Source organism: Aotus nancymaae, unplaced genomic scaffold, assembly GCF_030222135.1.
Source record: "Aotus nancymaae isolate 86718 unplaced genomic scaffold, 86718_ANA_hifiasm-v0.15.2.pri h1tg000022l_1, whole genome shotgun sequence".
NCBI lineage: Eukaryota > Metazoa > Chordata > Mammalia > Primates > Aotidae > Aotus > Aotus nancymaae.
The window spans coordinates 42716542-42734294 of NW_026988435.1; the positions used below are offsets into that span (position 1 = coordinate 42716542).

Sequence of the window (17753 nt, forward strand, 5' to 3'; positions counted from 1 at the left end):
CTTCCTTTGCAGAATCTCAGCAGCTCCTTTTAAACAGGGGACAACAGAGGTCAGATGTTGGGAACAGGGGGCAAAATTCTAAAGAGAACTTTGGAACAAATACTTCCTCTCTCTTCAGAGAGAGAAACTACCCATTTCATATCATTCAACAATGGCTCTTGTGGAAAACTCTGTCCTTGATGGACAGGAGGGGAAAGCATGACTGCTGGGTCCAGGTCCTTTAGATATGCCAGTAGGAGGCATGGATTATCATTTTTGTTAGGCAGGGAGGGGACTGAGACTTCAATGAGGAATTTCTCCAGTGATATGCAGCTGGCGGGGACAGTCCGTGGCTAGCACGCCTCCCTCAAGACCAGACAGCGTTGTGAGTTAGGGTACTCCCCCACTGTCCCTGATGTCAATCATTCTTGGGTCTCAGCTCCTCCCCTGCACACCGAGATGGCTGCTTTATTCTCTGCCTGGCTCTCCAGCCTATGAGCCACCGAAGTGGGAGCAGTGGGTCCCTTCTGCTTGGGACCCTCAGACCTAGTCCAGGGCCTGGCTCAGTAAAGGCAAAACAAATAGTCTGGGAATTGGTCCCTTCCCCTGGCTGAGTCTGGGTACCTGTCTGATCCTGTACCCGTGACTTTTACTGCTGATGGCTTTGCACATTGATAAATGTACCTACTTTGCATGATTCACTTTAAAGAATAATCTTTACTTCTTAGCCTAGGGAGACATGACAGTCCTTTAACTAGAGAAGTTTTCCTGCACAGCAGCCGTGAGCGGCTGACAGGAGGAATAGGAGGAGCCCATTTCACTTCCATCCCTGTGTGGCTTGATAATGGGGCTGAGAAGGAATGCCTCTGTGAGCCAAGGGCCTCTGTGGGCCCAGTTTTCCCTTGTCCCCTGTGGACCTCGCTGCATGAGGACTCTCTTCCTCTTTCTAGTGTTGCCAAAGCTAAATTCATATAGAAAGCTCTTTCCAATATTTGGTGGCCACATAGGCAAGTCTACTGGGGAGATGGGAAAGAAAGTGTGGGGTGTGTGGCACCCTGAGAAATTTGGGGATGTCCCAGGCCCTGGTGGTTTCAGAAGCCTCCTTGTTCCTTAACCCTTAGGAGTCTTCAAAAGTGATGACCCCCAGTCAAACCATATCTCACCAAATTAAATATCAAAACAAGTTCTTAGAGAATATAAATTTACCCACTTAAATGGTAGAGACATAAATTCAGAAAAAAATATTAGACTGCAATTTGGACCCCAAATTTAACCGGCTGGAATTTATTTCACATTTCATATTCTTCACCCTCTGGAATGAAAATTAAGTGTCTTTTAATGTGAACTTGTATTTTATCCTAAAGATGGGACACACTGAACGGGGATGAATGATTTCCCACACAGGCAGGATCTGTCCCCTGTTCTGGGTTATGATGAATGATGACACAGGTTTTGGTGAGCTGGCTTCTTACTGGCATATAAATGGCACATGGATTTTATGGGTAAGGATGACAAAATATGGAAGTCATGTCATAAACACTCTCAAAACAAGGACAGAAGTCCTTCAGACCCAGGCATGGCACATGATGGAGTGAAAAGGTTTCAATGACTATATTAGAATAATTTTCTGAAAGCTGGGAATGACCTAGTTTCTCTACTCTTTTCCTTACTTCAGGGAAACATGGTGACTAGTGCTGGGTTGAGCCACACTGAAGACCCAGGCAGAAGGAAATATCAGTAATTCCAGTCCTGTCTATTTAAAATTTTAATATTTGTTTATTTTGAGACAGTCTCTCTCTTGTTGCCCAGGCTGGAGCACAATGGCACGATCTCGGCTCACTGCAACCTCTGCCTCCAAGGTTCAAGTGATTCTCCTGCCTCAACCTCCAGAGTCGCTGGGATTACAGGTGCTAGCCACTGTGCCTGGCTAATTTTTTGTATTTTTAGTAGAGATGGGGTTTCATCATTTTGGCCAGGCTGGTCTCAAACTCCTGACCTCAGGTGATTCACCCACCCACCCACAGGTGTGAGCCACCATGACCAGCCAAAATTTTAATATTTTGTTCATCATGGCTTTTTGCAGTACTTTCTTATTTAAAAAAATATTGCATTAACGTATGATTTATTTTGATTACTGAGTTTCTTGGAGTCCTCTTAAATTTTGTGCCCAAGGGAAATGCCTTGCTTGCCTTACCCAGTGGTGGCTATTTCAAGAACACTGTGATTTTGTAATAGATTTCATGAGGAAGAATAGTAGACAGAGAAGTAATTGAGTTTTTTGTTTTCAAAGGAAATGGTTTGTGGGACTGTTAGTGACATTCAGGATGCCAGCACGTTCTCTATTTAAGCCCTGAACTGAAGACCTATGTATTAATGGTGTTGCACAGCTCCTAACTTTAGCATAGTTATGGTCAGACATATCTTTATGTCCATTCTAAGCTCAAAATACAGAGAGAAATGGATCCAAGGCCAGCTATTCACCTGGAACTTGGTGTGGTCCATCCAACTAGCAGGGTATTGAATATGAAGGGATTGTTTGTGGTTTTGCAACTTAGTGGGAAAAAAAGTCACCCAGCCGTGTCTATGTGCTGAGTCAGACACCTGTCATGTGTCACTTTAGGCTTTCTCGGAGGACCCGCGTGGGTGGCTGGCTCAGCGTGGGTTCTGCAGACTTCAGGCAGGTGCACAGTAGCAGCATGTCAACTCCTGCCCACATCAATCACCTCCACCTCCACCTTCACCTTCACCTCCACCTCTTGCCTTGGGGCTACCTCATCAACCCAGGCAGATGTCAATTGCAAGACCTTGCAAGGTCCAGATGCATTGAAAAGTGGTGCTCTGTGGAGCACCATGGATCAGTGAGAGACGGCGGCTTGTGGATAACTCGTTAGCCTTCTCCCTAGAGGTTCTGTCTTCAGATACAGTTCACACAGCTCTCAGGGCCACACGGCCAGATCAGCACTTAGGGTTTTGTGTTTTAAGACCTTTTTTAAATTTTTGTGGGTACATAGTAGGTGTATATATTTATAGGGTACACGAGACATTTTGATACGGGCACACAACGTGAAATAAATACATCATGAAGAATGGGGTATCCTTTCTCTCAGGCATGTATTCTTTGAGTTACAAACAATTCAATTACACTCTTTAAATTGTTTAAAAACATACAGTTAAGTTATTACTGACTATAGTCACCCTGTTGTGCTATCAAATATTAGGTCTTATTTATTCTTTAACTATTTTTTGTACCTATTAACCATCCCCACCTCCCCTATTCAGCCATAAAAAGAATGAGATCTTGTCATTTGCAACAACGTGGATGGAACTGGAGATTATTATGTTAAGTGAAATAAGCCACGTACAGAAAGACAAACATTGCATATTCTTACTTACTTGTCGGGTCTAAAAATCAAAACAATTGAACTTGTGGACATAGGGAGTATAGGGATGGTTACTCTCCGAGGCTGGGAGGATCAGCGTTTGGTTATACCGCTCAACGGCCAGTCTGATGAAGAATCCTGGTAGCAGCTCCCTCTGCACTTCCCACCTTCCCATCCTCTCTCTTTCACTTCTGGCACTGCCCTCTTTGATAAAGTCATAGCATAACAAGCATCTGCCTCATACTCTGTTATATATTGCCTTCACTACTTTCTTGCAGACCTTGGTGCAACAGGACTGTCAGAAAAATGTACTTCAAAAATTACACCGTTAAACACCTCTCCTGCCTTTTTATGGGTATTGGGCGTGTATGAGATTATCAGAGGAAACATTTAAAGAGGCACAAGGATCTTCATATACCCATTTGTTATTTAGATTCCCTTTAATTGGGGTTTTATTAAATTCTGAAATGCTCTACTTTTATTCATGAACACTGCCAAGAATGGAAACCTTGCTTTCTGAGGCCACGTGAGTTGCTTGGCATGTGTTTAAGAACCCAGAGCATCTCACCTGCCTCCCTGGGTCCTCCTGTGACTCCTCTGCAGAGTCCCAGTACATGTATCACCTGCCTGGTGCAGGGCCAAGGATGAAGTCTGTGATTTTGAATTATTGTATTGAGGCTTAGATGGGTTATATAGCATGGTGAAATACACACACACACACAGACACACACATAGCTATATATATATATATAAACAATATACACAAATAAATATGTGGCAATGGTGAAATAAGGACAATATTGAAGGAAGTCATTGTGAGGAAAATGTGTTTTGTGTTTGAAAGAGCCAAGTGGTGTTACTATTTGTGATCATGAAGGTCAATCTGAGTGGACTACACTGTCCCACAGAGGGCCACCTGTCTTTTGTGGAGGTCTCTGGGATAACAATAGGGACACTGCTCTAACATGTTTAAAGAGGGAGGGCCAAGGTCCCTGATATGGTTAGACACAGAGCTGACTTAAGCACCAGGGATGCTGATTTCAGGCAGTTGAAGGAAGAAGGGGCTGTTCTTCTTCTAGACTTTTGGGTGAGCATCCAGGAAGATGCCATGTCTGCATGAGGACAAGATGTTGAGGAGGGTTTGAAACAGGAGCACTTTATGAAAGAGATGTCATTAGGGTGGGTGTCAGGCTGGAGATGATCAGGAGAAGAACGAGAAAATCTGAGTTGAGTATTGTGATATAGTCTGCAAGACTCATGGCGGCATTCTCCTGGGAGTGGAATTATTAGGAGACCTAATGGCTCTGCTTTTGCTGTGGTTGAAGTTGATGCTGACTTTTTCTTCTACTACCATCTCCTTCCCCAGAAGAAACGATAAGCGAAATCCCACACGTGTCAACCCCTGATGTTCTTAGCAGTCATACTTGACTCACTCTCTAGATCTCTTGGAAAACATCAAAGAAGATATCTGCTGACAAATTCTTCAGATATCGCAATGCCACACTCATGAAGTTCTCAAATACTCTAGTGCTTAGTTCTCTAGGTAATTCTGATAGCATGTTTTCTACACCAGCATTAAATTGGTCATAGCAGCTATGCATAATTGGTTAGGGAGAACTTGTCCTGCCTTCTGCACACCCTAACATATTAAATTGTACTGATATCTAAACTGAATGACACAGTGATGGTATTCATAATGCCATAAAATCATTTCTGAAATTCCTAAGGAAGAGCTCAGAACTCAAGAATCTCACATCAGGGTTTGCTCTGAAGCCAATTTATTGTGCCCTTTTTCTTGAACACTTGATTTTATTTATTAGTTCAATGATAGTAAGTGATAATTTTGAACTGTGACTACTTCTGTTCAGTGGGCAACATATGTTCTTAGGATGATGAACTTGTAGTTGGAGCTGATTTAGAACAGAGAGAAGTGATTATGTCTTCTCCTGTTTGGGGATGAGAGTCGGGTGGAGAGAAAAGGAAGCCTCTTCCCCAGGATGTTAACTTCTATCACCTCATGAAAAAGAATCTTTTCCCTAGTGGTTGCTTAGAAAATGACCTGCCTTCATCTGTCTGTTCATTTGATCATCCACCCATCTACCCATCCATCTGCCCATTTATCTACTCATTCATTGTTGGGGTCCATGAGATCGGCACGTCTGCCGGGGGTCTCTTGACCAGCAAGAGGGTCCCAATACCTGGAAGAGAGAGTGCGCGGAAGAAAAGAATGACAGAAAGAAAGAAATCTGGAGGGCTGAATCAGGCCAGGCCCAAGACAGCTGTTTATTTCTGGTGCACAGGAGCTTATGTATATTTTTTCATACAGTGACAGACGTAGGTCCCATTACGAAAGTTTTATCAGGAGGGAACAGAAAATTACAAAGTAAGAATGGGAGGGGGTAGCATACAGGTTTATCTAAAGGTCGCTGAACCCAAAACAGACAAAAGATTCTTATCCTATAAAGATTCTTATCCTCTTATCAATGACTACAGTTACAGTAAATAACATCAAGGCAAGCGATAATTTGAGGGGTAGCATTTTTCTAGTAACATGTGAGCGATCACAGGATTTAGTGAATGCAGGTAAACAGAGTCATAAAACCAGCCCAGAACGGGAACTTCAAGAGACAATAGTCTCATAGATAGTCACGCAGGCCTCACCCAGACATGCCATTAGCTCAGTGGATCAAGAATAGGCTTCTGCAAACTCAGGCCTCATCACTTCCTTCTTTTTTCCTCAGCTCGACTGCCCTCAGCAGGGGGAGAATATGTCCAGGCTCTAACTCCATAATGGCGGAGACACGGAGGGGTCTCTACGCTGGTGGAGTGATCCCCATAATTCATTTGCCCATCCACCCATCCATCCATCCACCCATTCATCCACTTGTCCATTCATCCATCCATCCATCCATCCACCCATTCATCCACTTGTCCATCCATCCATCCATCTACCCACCCATTCATCCACCCATTCATCCACTTGTCCATCCATCTGTCCACCCATTCATCCACTTGTCCATCCATCCATCCATCCATCCATCCATCCATCCATCTATTCATCCATCTACCCATTCATCCACTTGTCCATCCATCCATCCATCCATCCACCCATTCATCTACTTGTCCATCCATCCATCCATCCATCCATCCATCCGTCCATCTGCTCTTTATTTTACTAGAGCCTAGCTCTGGATGCTTATGTTATTTAAACATTAACAAAGATCTGATAGCATTTCTGAAACTGAGCCCTTGGCTGTTGTTTGACTCTGCTTCTTCCTATAAGCCAAGTGTTCTCAAAACACCAGCCTGTGGTGCTAATTAAGTCACATTCACTTTCAAACGCAAGTCTCCCTGCCTCCTAACTCCCCACCTGCTGATGGGGGCCCTCAGGAGAGATGCTGCACACAGCACTGAGAGATGCTTATGTATAGTGGCTAAAAGGGAGAGGGCTCCAGAGCCAGCATCTCGGGGGCTGAATTCTGGCTCTGCCTCTTCCCCATGGTGTGAACTTGAGCAAGTTCTTCTCTATGCCTCAGGATATGATTGGTAAAGTAAGGCTGATGAGGACACTGAGGGCATATAATCCATCAGGGACGCTGTCAGAACTCAGTGAGTCGATGATACTTGAGGGCCCTTGAAGCCTGGCCCCAGCAGCATGAGCCACGATTACCCGACACACAGCCTGGCATACTCTCTCTACTATAAGTTCAGTGAAACTGCACCTGCCTGGCATTGTAAAGACCAGATCCTGGGAATAGGGTAGCTCTTGGAGAATTCCCCCTCTGCCCTCGGCCTTCATTGAAAATATCAAAAGATCTCAAAGGATTTTGAAATGAGATACTTTCAATAACAAGTTCTTTTTTGTTGGAATCATTTTCTGATGCGAGACATCTTCTTTTATGACATAAATCAGCTTCATTGTGCCTCCATTAAATACAACCTGACACACACAAAAAACCGTGTCTTAAAATCCCGAAAAAAATGACTCCTTTTCCTCTCTGTGCACATTTCATTTTGGCTCTCCTCTGGTTTCTAAAAAGTGATCTTTTATGGAACATGTTATTCATGACATTTGAAAGGCATCCATGTTTAAGGCATTTAAAGACAGTGGGGTTGAGTGTGTCCCTATTTTGCACTTGCCTTCCATTTAATTTGACTTTATTCTACTCTAAAACACTGTTCTTTTATACTGTGCATTTTTCTTTTATGTGAGGCATCTATGAATTATGCAGGGAAAGATACTGGATTTGAATGCCAGAGTTTAATCACCTGAGGTGGCTGTTGCATCTCGGATTTGGTCCAAATCAATAGTAGTCAGATTTCCACCCAGTGCAGCAAACGTACCAGCCGTGTGTTTAAAAAGAGGAGTCATCAACATAAGGACAGACAAAAAGAAGCAGGCATTTTTACTTGCCGATCTACTATATTTAAGAAATAGTTTACCTGGTTTAAATCATTTCGCATTGACTCAGATAGAGGGCAAATGGTATTCGTAATAAATGGGAAGCTTTGCTTTGCTTTTTTCTTGGATTATCGTCTGCATAAGGCAACAAGCATACGTGAGGATGGTTCACTTTGTTAATATCAATCTTGATTATTTACCTTATTAATTTACACTTCTCAGACTCTGAAAGCAAAGGCTTCCCAGATGATCCATTTATCATTAGTTAAGGGTTAATGAATGATCTGAGAATTTCTCATGACAATGTTGAATGCCAAGGGGAACTAATTGTTATTTTAATGATATTGTTTTTAGGCTGAAGACCTGACCCAAATATTCATTTTGAGGGTACCCTTATCCTTTAGTCACCTGTGGTGGTTTTTCCCCGTGTTCAGTGCTCTGCTATTTAGACAGTGGTGTCACAGTAGCAATTCCTGAGGGCAAGGAAGTCCAGGCTCCAGTCTTAACTCTACCACTCATTAGCTGCATGATCTGGGCCAAGTCATGCTCCCTACCTCCCTCGTTTTCTTCACCTGAAAGTTAGAGACTTTATAAGCTTTTCAGTCCCTTTCAACTCAAAGCATATTTTTTGATAACAACCAAAAAATGAGATTGACAAAATGTTCCTCTCTCCATCAACTGGAATCATGTTAAGCTTTGAGGAAACACCCCTTCTGTTTACACATGTGGTGCATTTCACACAGCTCCCCAGACCTCACACCCAGAGAATCTTGCCCAAAGAGTTAAGTCTAACCTTAAAAGACTTCATACTTCTAGTTAGCCTGGTAAAATGAAAATGCACAGGACAGGCATAAACAATGGCAGAAAAAAATAGTTTACAAGTAGGAGAAAATGTAAGAGTTTCTTAGCTGATTAAAATTTATTTAAAAAGAAGACATTGGACATGGTGACTGGAATGAAAATACAGCAGCCTCATGACCGTCATTAACAAAAGTGACAATGCTGATCTTGTAGCTGATACAGACTCTTGGCTGTTACCTTCACATTTTCAGTAAAGTTATCCTTGATCTCCCTCCTGGTTTCTCTTGTTACTGGTGAACTGCACTCCCAGAGCAGTGGATGTGGATGAGGGGGTCAGTCTGCGCATCTTCAGTACATCCTTGCTTGGTGGATCCATTCCTGGTCTCACTAGCACCATGCTTTAGCCAACTGAGCTAAAGTAACATAGAATTTGATATAATGTTTGCAATGATAAAAGAGACAAAAGTAATCCTGAGTATATCTGATAACAATTTCCTTTTTCTTTTCTTTTTATGCCTTTAGCGACAAGGTGCTGGGGCAACCAATGGAAAAGAAAAGACATCTGGTGAAAATGGTAAGAGGACATGAATAGTCCACTTCTTTCTCTTTTGCCATCTGCAGCCCTGGGTATGCAGCAGGTGCGGACCATGCTTTCCATCCCAATCAGCTTACTATATGTGTCTGTGCGTCAGCGTACAGCGGATTTTAGCAATTCACAGTGAGCACTGAGGTCTGGTCTTACAAGAAAAACTGAGCTAGCTAAATGCCATCACAAGAAGTTTCCCTCCCATCGGAGGACTCCCATTTTGGGCAACATGATAATTACAATGCAAATATAGTTCTCTGCTTTCTTTATTAGTGTGGGTGAGAATCATCCGAGTTGTTGTGAGGATAAAATGAGATCAAATGAGATAAGTGATTTGAAAACTGTGAAGTACTCAACCTCTTAAACGATGTTTTAAAACTTGCGTCAGCCCTCTGAAGCACACAGAACGCAGTGCCAGTCCAACAGAAGGTGCTGAGTCAGTGTCACTGTGGGGATTCACTGGCAAATAAGAATGATAGCAGTGACAGACACATTGCATCCCGCCTCTCCATGGCCGTCTCAACCATGACCCTAAATTGTAGGAATGATCATCATATTTTTACAGATCAGGAAACTGAGGCTTGGCATTGGGGTGCGTGAGATGTAGCTAGAAATGGGAAGTCCATGGATCTGTAGGAAATAGAGCCAGGTGGAACCCTAGGTCCCTAACTTTAGCGGTTAACATAAGAACAAGCATAACAATGAAAAATGCCCAGTGGTATGCATGTAGGGCCACAGTATAGTTCCGGCGAAGTGAGAATCTGGGTGTTCCTTCTTTCTGGTAACTCAAAACGAACTCTCCTTTTATGGAAAATGACTCTTACTTCCAACTGGATGAAATGGATGCTAGTGTCTACCAATCAAATTGTGGATAATGCCAATCCCAAATACCACCTGTCGTAATTCCCTGGGGCCTGACAACCCCTTTGGAGCTTCTGTGGTGAGTCTGAGCTGAGAAAGACTCTAACATAAGAATGCTGCTCTGTGTCTGCAGCCTGCCAACGTGCCCAACCATTTAGGGCTGTCCTAGAGGGCAGGGTGAGTGCAGCGTCCCCTGGCTTATGGGGTCGTCATATCAGTAAGTAGAGAGGTGGGTGCTCCACAATGTCCTGATTGGAGCTACGTGGCTGGGAGAAGAAGGAAACAAGGTTTTCCATGAGGCTGATGGCTCTTCCGTTGCTGCCCAGGGCTTTTCCTGTCTCCTGTGTGCGAGTTGCGGTGGGTGTGCGGGGTACTAGCAAGGAAGGCAGAAAGCAGAGGAGGGAGCACAGGATGGGACTTAAAAGGGAGGAGCAACATTGTAGCTGCCTACGTGAGGAAGGACCCACTGTCTGCCATGGGGAGCATAGGGCGCTGTGAGCCTCCACTGGTTTTCCTGGTTCATACGTTCATAGCCGTCTATTCATGCAAGTTCCTTTCCAGTGAACCTCACAACTTTAAAAGTACAGAGCTTCACAGTCAAAAGACGTCTCAGAGATTCTCTATTGTAGTGATTCTCAACATTTTTGTTCTCACAACTCCTTTTCATTTTAAAGAACTCTTGAGGATCCGAAAGAACTTGTGTTTATGTTGGTGATATCTATTGATGTTTGTCATGCAGGAACGCTGCTGACTTCCCTAGGGATGGCACTGAAGACAAGACCTGGAGCTAGCAAATGAGACATAGGGTCGATTTAGTGAGGGGAGTTACCTATAGGGCAGGCTGGTGGGCTGGATAAAAGAACCACAGCTGCCTGTAACAAGCACGCAGTTTACACAGCGTTCTCACTTAGCAACCCCCCTCTAGCAACTTGCACTTGGCAACCTACATTCATTCCAAAACAAAGGTCTCCTATCCCCTGTGTGGCCTGCATTCCATGGGATGGGCTGGGAATTCAGATGTCCCTTGTAGATAAGGAATGAATCTCTGGGTTGGCCACTCCCAGATTCCCTAGCTCGGAACTTGAACTCTAAGCACGCATTTTTCTTAGACCATAGGGTCATTCTCAGGGTATGCTTAAGTTAGGCTATTGATGTCAGCTGTACCTGCTGTACACTGTCTGCTACATTAGAAATTAAAATGGAGAAAATTTTAAATTAAATAAATTTCTTATTAATTTATTAAAAATAAAGTAACAAATCTACATGTTAATGTAAGTAACATTTAAAAAAATGAAAAGCAATTATATTTTCCAAAATGGAAAAGGACATTTAGTAAGAAGTGGCAGTTTTACATTTCTGCAAATGTCTTTAAAGTCTGGCTTGACAGAGGACAGCTGGATTTTCATGTTGGCTTTCTGCGTTCAATCTGTTATGTCATGTGATGTGTAGCATATGGAAAATTCTACTGTTCACTTGTGAGAGTATGAGATTTAAAAAAGCAAATAGTATCCTTTAAGATCAAACTCTACCTTTTGTAGTAATAATATCTTTTATAAGACCAAAAACGTTTTTGATCTTTGGGGCTCCCTTAAAGGATGTAGGCCCTCCCCAGGGTTCCTGGTTCACTCTTCAGGAACTACTGCTCAGTGTGAGTCTCATGTCATGCCTTGAGAAACCTGAAGACCAGGCACGTGGTGACGAAGTCAGGACGAGGTCTTACGTGCTCGGTGTCTCTGCCCCTTGGCTTTATGTTGGTGTCGTATTGGTCCTTCAAAGCATGCTGACATGCTCAGTGCTTTGCACCAAAGGGAGTTACCAGCTATTACAAGTGATGCCACTTTCTGCCATTCAAAGACATGGAATTTCTTTTAGCCGAAAACTGGTCCACACCAGTGGAAACTGAATGAGTTTTTTATGGACGTATAAAAATTAATTTAATTGGAAAAATTCCAGGTGCGATGAAAAAGGCTTTTCATTAGACAATTCTAGATATTAAATGATAGTCACTTTTGGGTAGAAAAGGGAATTTGAGATTATTTTACAGTTATGGGATAATGGCAATGTGTAAGTCTAAGTTATTATTAACATGCTATACTTTAATTTCAGCTAAAACTGCTTATATATGATATTTGTACATGATACTTCATTACACTATAAAGTCTGTGCTTTTGCCTCTAAAAAGGAGCAAAGACAAAAGCTGGAACGGCCCAAGAAAGATGAGGGTAAAAACTTCTAGAAGTAACCGAAAAAACATTTCCCTAAAGAACTGAAGTTATTTAATTTTTTTATTCTTAAATTCCTGATATGAGAAGATCATCTTGGAATTTCTGTTTTAACCTAATATTACATTCCACTGAAATTCAAATGATTTTCCTCTGTCATTACAGGTATCTAGGGAGCTCTATTATGTTAATGTATATTTCCTATTAATATCAAATGAAGCTGTCTACATGTCTTGAAGGAGCAAGGACCCTTGAGAATTAAAATATGAAGTATAAAAAAACCTATCAAAATGTTATGAGATTTGGATAGTAACAATAATAAAAGGAACATTCTGAAATGCTATTAGTTGTCCATACAAGTCAGGGTGTTCTTAATCCAAATATTGTAAATGTAGTTGATGTCTCCATTTAACATATAAAGCAATGAAGACTGTGGGAGTGAACTACGGGTGCCTTGAAATTATTTGGATCACAAAAGACCCAAGTCAGGTACATTAAAACTTCAGAAGGTATTTAGATTCCTGGGCTTTCCTGCAATTTCGTTACATGGAATATTATCTAGAGAGCACCGTTTGCTGGGAATCAGATTTATCGTAATTTCAAGATTTATTTTTGTTGTTGTTGTCATCATGGTATTTATTGATGTGAAATATGACCTACTGCATACTCTCCAGAATGTTCCAAAATCCTCCTCATTTTCCCAGGATGTTAACCTCTTACACACACTCCAGCAAACCTGATGTTTCTTCTAGAACTAGATTTTGTGATATTAACTGCAGTAGGAAAACAGGTTTTTCAGAAATATTAGGGTTATAATTTCTTTTAATGCAGAAAATAAATATTTCAGGGCTTGGAGGTTCAGAGATTTTTCATTCCTGTGTGAGCAAAGTGCCTTCATCATTTGATTGGTCAAGCCACAGATTTCATGTGTTTCTGGAAATAACTTTCTACTTGAAAGAAACAACAGCTCATAGCTTCAGTTATAAATCTTTTTGTCTCATTTAAATGGATAAATTAAATTCAAGCATGTTTATAAATACAGACACAATGATCTGAATCTAGATTATTCACCACAAATTAGTAATTTGAACACAACCAAAAGGTTTTTTGGGGCAGCTATAACATTGCTGGATTTCTTGATAAACACCTTGATATTGGTTGTCCAGAGAGACTCCAAGAGTTAATTTTTTTATTGACACACAAAAGCAGAAAAATACTGGAAGGAGAGTGGCTGCTGGGAGCCTTCCAACCTGAAAAAGAGATTTATGAATAATAAACCTCGTGATGGGGCTTACTTTTAGAGCTTGGAGGCTTACCCAAGCTAAATTGAATTTCTAAAACGGGAATGGATTTCTCTTGACTTAGTGAGCTGTGATGCATTTGTTTCCAAAAGGCTCTGTTTCTGCGGCAGAAGGTGTATGAACACACCTGATTTTAAGAGAAGAATCTCCTCACATCCAGGCTGTAGGTAAATGCTATAAAGGAAAGCATTATTCTGAACCGCCTGTGGGACTCACTGCAGTTGAGTGTGAGTATCCTTGCACAAGCTCAGGTTCCATGCCTGAATATGTGAGCCCCTTCTTTGGGAGAGACATTGTGGCCTGAGAAGTTTCTAGTAGGTGTGGGGATATTCTAGGAGTACTTAAGACTTAACTTTGATTTGATATGATATGATTGCCAAGAATAAACAAAATGAAATGTTAATATACTGAGTACTTTCCTCTCCCTGTTTTAAATAAATCCCAAACCCTAAGAGTTCAAGTTTATCTCACCTTCGGATTTTGAGGAAATACACACACATGTACACACAGGGTCACTTTCTTATTTTTCTGCTCTTAAATAGGTAGAGAGAGAGGTCCCAAGAACGACTTGCATTTATAGGCAGACAGATGTACATGCTACCATTAAATGGAGTGTGATTTTTCAAATAAAAAAATACAATTCAAATATTTACTTACAAAGTAATTTCACCATCACCTACCCCTGGCCCTTTGTGGCTCCATATCTCCCAGTAGACATTCATCCCCCTCCCATGTGTGTCTGTGTTCTTGGTGCAAGATTATCTTTCAAGACCTATGTGCTGACTTAGGCAGATTTTGCTTAGAATACATTTAATTGATCACCTCTCCTTGGCATGTGGAAGCATGTGGAGTGAGGCTTCATATGCAAGGGTGAGCATCAGCTTGGAGTAAGAAGAAACTGATGTTGAGTACAGGAAGCAAAGATGATTGAGCGATCATTATCATAGGATGCTGCCTGGCTGAACTTGCTCCTGGGATGGAAGGCAAGAGGAAGAAATCTATTCTAGAAAGGCTACAGAGGGAACACGCCCTGCCTCTGCCTATGGCAATGATGCAGCTCTGCTCTGCTTCAGATACGGGTTGTGGTCAGATCAGAGTTTGAGGATGGATCTGGGTACATGGAAGACAGAGCATCCTGTAATTTGGAGTTTTGCTGTTCCTGTGGACCAGTGGATGCAAGTGTCTGGAATCCAGGGGGAGGTAAAGCTTGAATCCACACTAAGGGTGTAATAGGCCAATTCTGCACAAATCTCAATAGTCTAACAGAAACTTAGCAAGCCAAAATGAGCCTCTTTGAAAAGGAAGAGAGACAACTTTGAGCATCCAGCTGCAATGTGTGTCAGAAATGTGCTGTTTACAACTTTCACAGGCAGCACTGGGTGTGAAGAAAGCACCTCCCTAAAGTCATCAGTCTCCAAGGTGTGTAACTTGTCCCAGGCCAGAAAGTTCTCGATCTGTTTCCTGCTAGGCCAAGGAAACCCTGAGCTGCCTAAAGCTTTGAATCCACCACACTTAGAGATAGTGAGTGCTGCTATGAATACCAGAGGCACATGGGTGGTGGCACCTTCAGGGTAGAACATCCAACAGCTTAGTTTCCATCTGGGGTTTCTTGGCCCTTTGTCTCCTTTTTCCATATTTCTTCAAATACGGGGAAAAAAATCAAAACAAAAGTGGCTGATGCTCAAGAGAGGGGGTCCTTTGTACTTTTGGCTCCAAATACTCTAAAGAGTCTCTATTCCATGAGGAAGAAATGGACACACAAAGCTACTTCTGATATTGATCCAGATGGGGAAAGACAGACATTGGAATTGCTTAATAAGCCAGGGATTGAAGCCGTCAGAGTCTCCAGACAAACCAGTCCATTGGTGATATTAACAGTGAGCTGATTCTGCCTGAAGGTTACTTTAGGGATTAGGGCTGAGAGGGAATTTATTAACATCTATCTCGGTTAGAAGAGTGACTTTTGTTTGTTTTGCCCTTCTGAGTGAGCATTATAATAACCTCATTGAGCAGGGAACACCTTGGGTAAATACAGTGCTTCTGATCAGTCTCGGGTGGGAAAGTGCTCGAAGCATTGTGGACAGAAGTGGAGATTCCTCCTACCCCTAGTTGCAATTCCTTACATCTGTATAGATTTGCATAGTTAAAAAAATGCTCCTCCATGCTGTCTTCTCTTTGATTTTACCACGACCTTGCAGGTGGGGTGGGAGAGGATCTCAGGAAAAGTTCCTGGTGAACTGGGGATTTTTCCCAAGGTCACATAAATAGGAGGAAAATTTTAGTCATCTAACGCACAGTCCTAACACACCAGGTTGTCTCCATTCACACTTTCTCCTGGCTTCCCTCTTGACCAGCGTCTTGTTTGTAAATGGGCAACTTGGGTGGGCTGTGTTCTAAGGCCCTGGAACAGAAAGAGTTTAACGGGCTTACATCTCAGCCAAGCCAGAAACTATTGTCTCCCTAGTACCATGATCTCGTTAATTTATTTAACTAGCATCTGGCAAATCAGGGTGATCTCAATAACAGGGATAGTTGTGATAATTTTCAAAATTAAAACATCGAAGCAATGTGCTCATTTATAGTCTTTTCATACTTCACTCCCCCCTCCTCACCCTTTCTCTTTCTCTCTCTTTTCCTTCCCTTCCTGTCCTTCTTTCTTTTCCTTCCCTCCCTCCCTCCTTCCTTCCTCTCCTCCTTCATCCCATTCCTTCCCCTCCTCCTTCTTCCCATTCCTTCCCCGTTTTCTCCCCTTCCTTCCCTCCCTCCATCCTTTCTTCCTACCTTTCATCCTTTTCTTATTTTTTCTTTTTGAGATGGTGCATTGGATAGCTTTAGACCAGCTGAAATAGAATTTTATTCCACATCATACAGAGAAAGCCTTATACCTTGGTGAAAAAGTGAAGGCATAAATTATTCTAAATGAATTGCCCTTAAAGATCTTCTTCAAGATCTTGCCCATGACATAGCTTGAACTGGAAAAATGTCGATCTTTCTAGCCTTTGGAATCCTGCCCCAAACAGGAGACATTCCAGGTTTCAGGTTCTGCTTGTCAATTACTTGTATGGAAATAATATTTCTCACACGCTTGAAAACATTTTCGCTCTTTTAAGTAGATGAAACACTCATAATCTTATTTATAGAATTAATTTGCACAGCAGGCAGTTTTTCAGAAGCAAAACCCAACCTAAATTTTAGGCTGGGCCAAATGATAAGATAGTTTAAATTTGTAGGTTTCATATTAGTTAGGTACATCTGGGATTACAAAAGCATGGAGAAATGCTAATATTCCTCCTTGGAAAAGAATGCTGTCAGTAGACAGAGTGGGCCGAATTGTCCTCAGAGAGTCTATCTCCCTTTCGGGATAGATCTGTTCTCCCCTCCACATTAGGCAGGGAAGAGCAAGTCTAACAGCCCTGGATGTGTCTCCAGGATATCCTCAGAGCAAACACAGAACATGCTTCCAACCCCGGGGCAGAAGTCCCTTGGGTCACACAAGAAAGCTCTCTAGCAGCCAAACTGGAACATAGCTAGGGGGAGATGCAGGCCCTGAAGAGGAGAAACCAGAATTCCAGGGAGAGCTATCTGGAGGAGCAGCCACACAGGGGCTTCAGCCTTCTGTTGAAAGGCACAGCTAAGCTGTAACAACTTCCCAGAGACTAGTAGGATTGCTAGAATTAAAAACTAAGTGCCCGGGGCAATGCTTCATGCTTGTAATCCCAGCACTTTGGGAGGCTGAGGTGGGCGGATCACCCGAATTCAGGAGTGTGAGGCCAGCCTGGCCAAGATGGTGAAACCCCATCTCTACTAAAAAACTCAAAAGTTATCTGGGCGTGGTGGCGGGCACCTGTAATCCCAGCTACTTGGGAATCTGAGGCAGGAGAATCACTTGAACCTGGGAGGCGGAGATTGAGGTGGGCGGAGATCGCACCACTGCACTCCAGCCTGGGGAACAGATGAGACTGTCTCAAAAAAAAACTACTCGTTGGACTTTCCCAACCAAAACTACAGAGCAACGGTTCAGTAGAGCAGGAAAAGAGTGGAGAGTGAATCTGAGGAGCAGGAAACGCAGCGTTCCATTGTATCAAGTGCCTTTTTCCAGTTCTTGCCAATGCAATTTCCTCCCTGGCCTTCGTGCCAGGTCACCCTGTTTCCTTCTCGGTCCCCGTTAATTAAAAACAAGTAGCCGGGCGCGGTGGCTCACGCCTGTAATCCCAGCACTTT

The 17753-nt window shown here is 42.6% G+C and overlaps 1 protein-coding gene across 1 annotated transcript in view; it reads left to right on the forward strand.

The window, feature by feature from the left end:
• Nucleotides 1–17753, forward strand: part of PCP4 (Purkinje cell protein 4) — a 63083-nt gene that overhangs the window by 22953 nt on the left and 22377 nt on the right. Inside the window, exon 2 of the mRNA XM_012445145.2 lies at nucleotides 9085–9136. Coding sequence (XP_012300568.1) covers nucleotides 9085–9136 — 52 coding nt within the window. The remainder of the gene's footprint in view (nucleotides 1–9084; nucleotides 9137–17753) is intronic.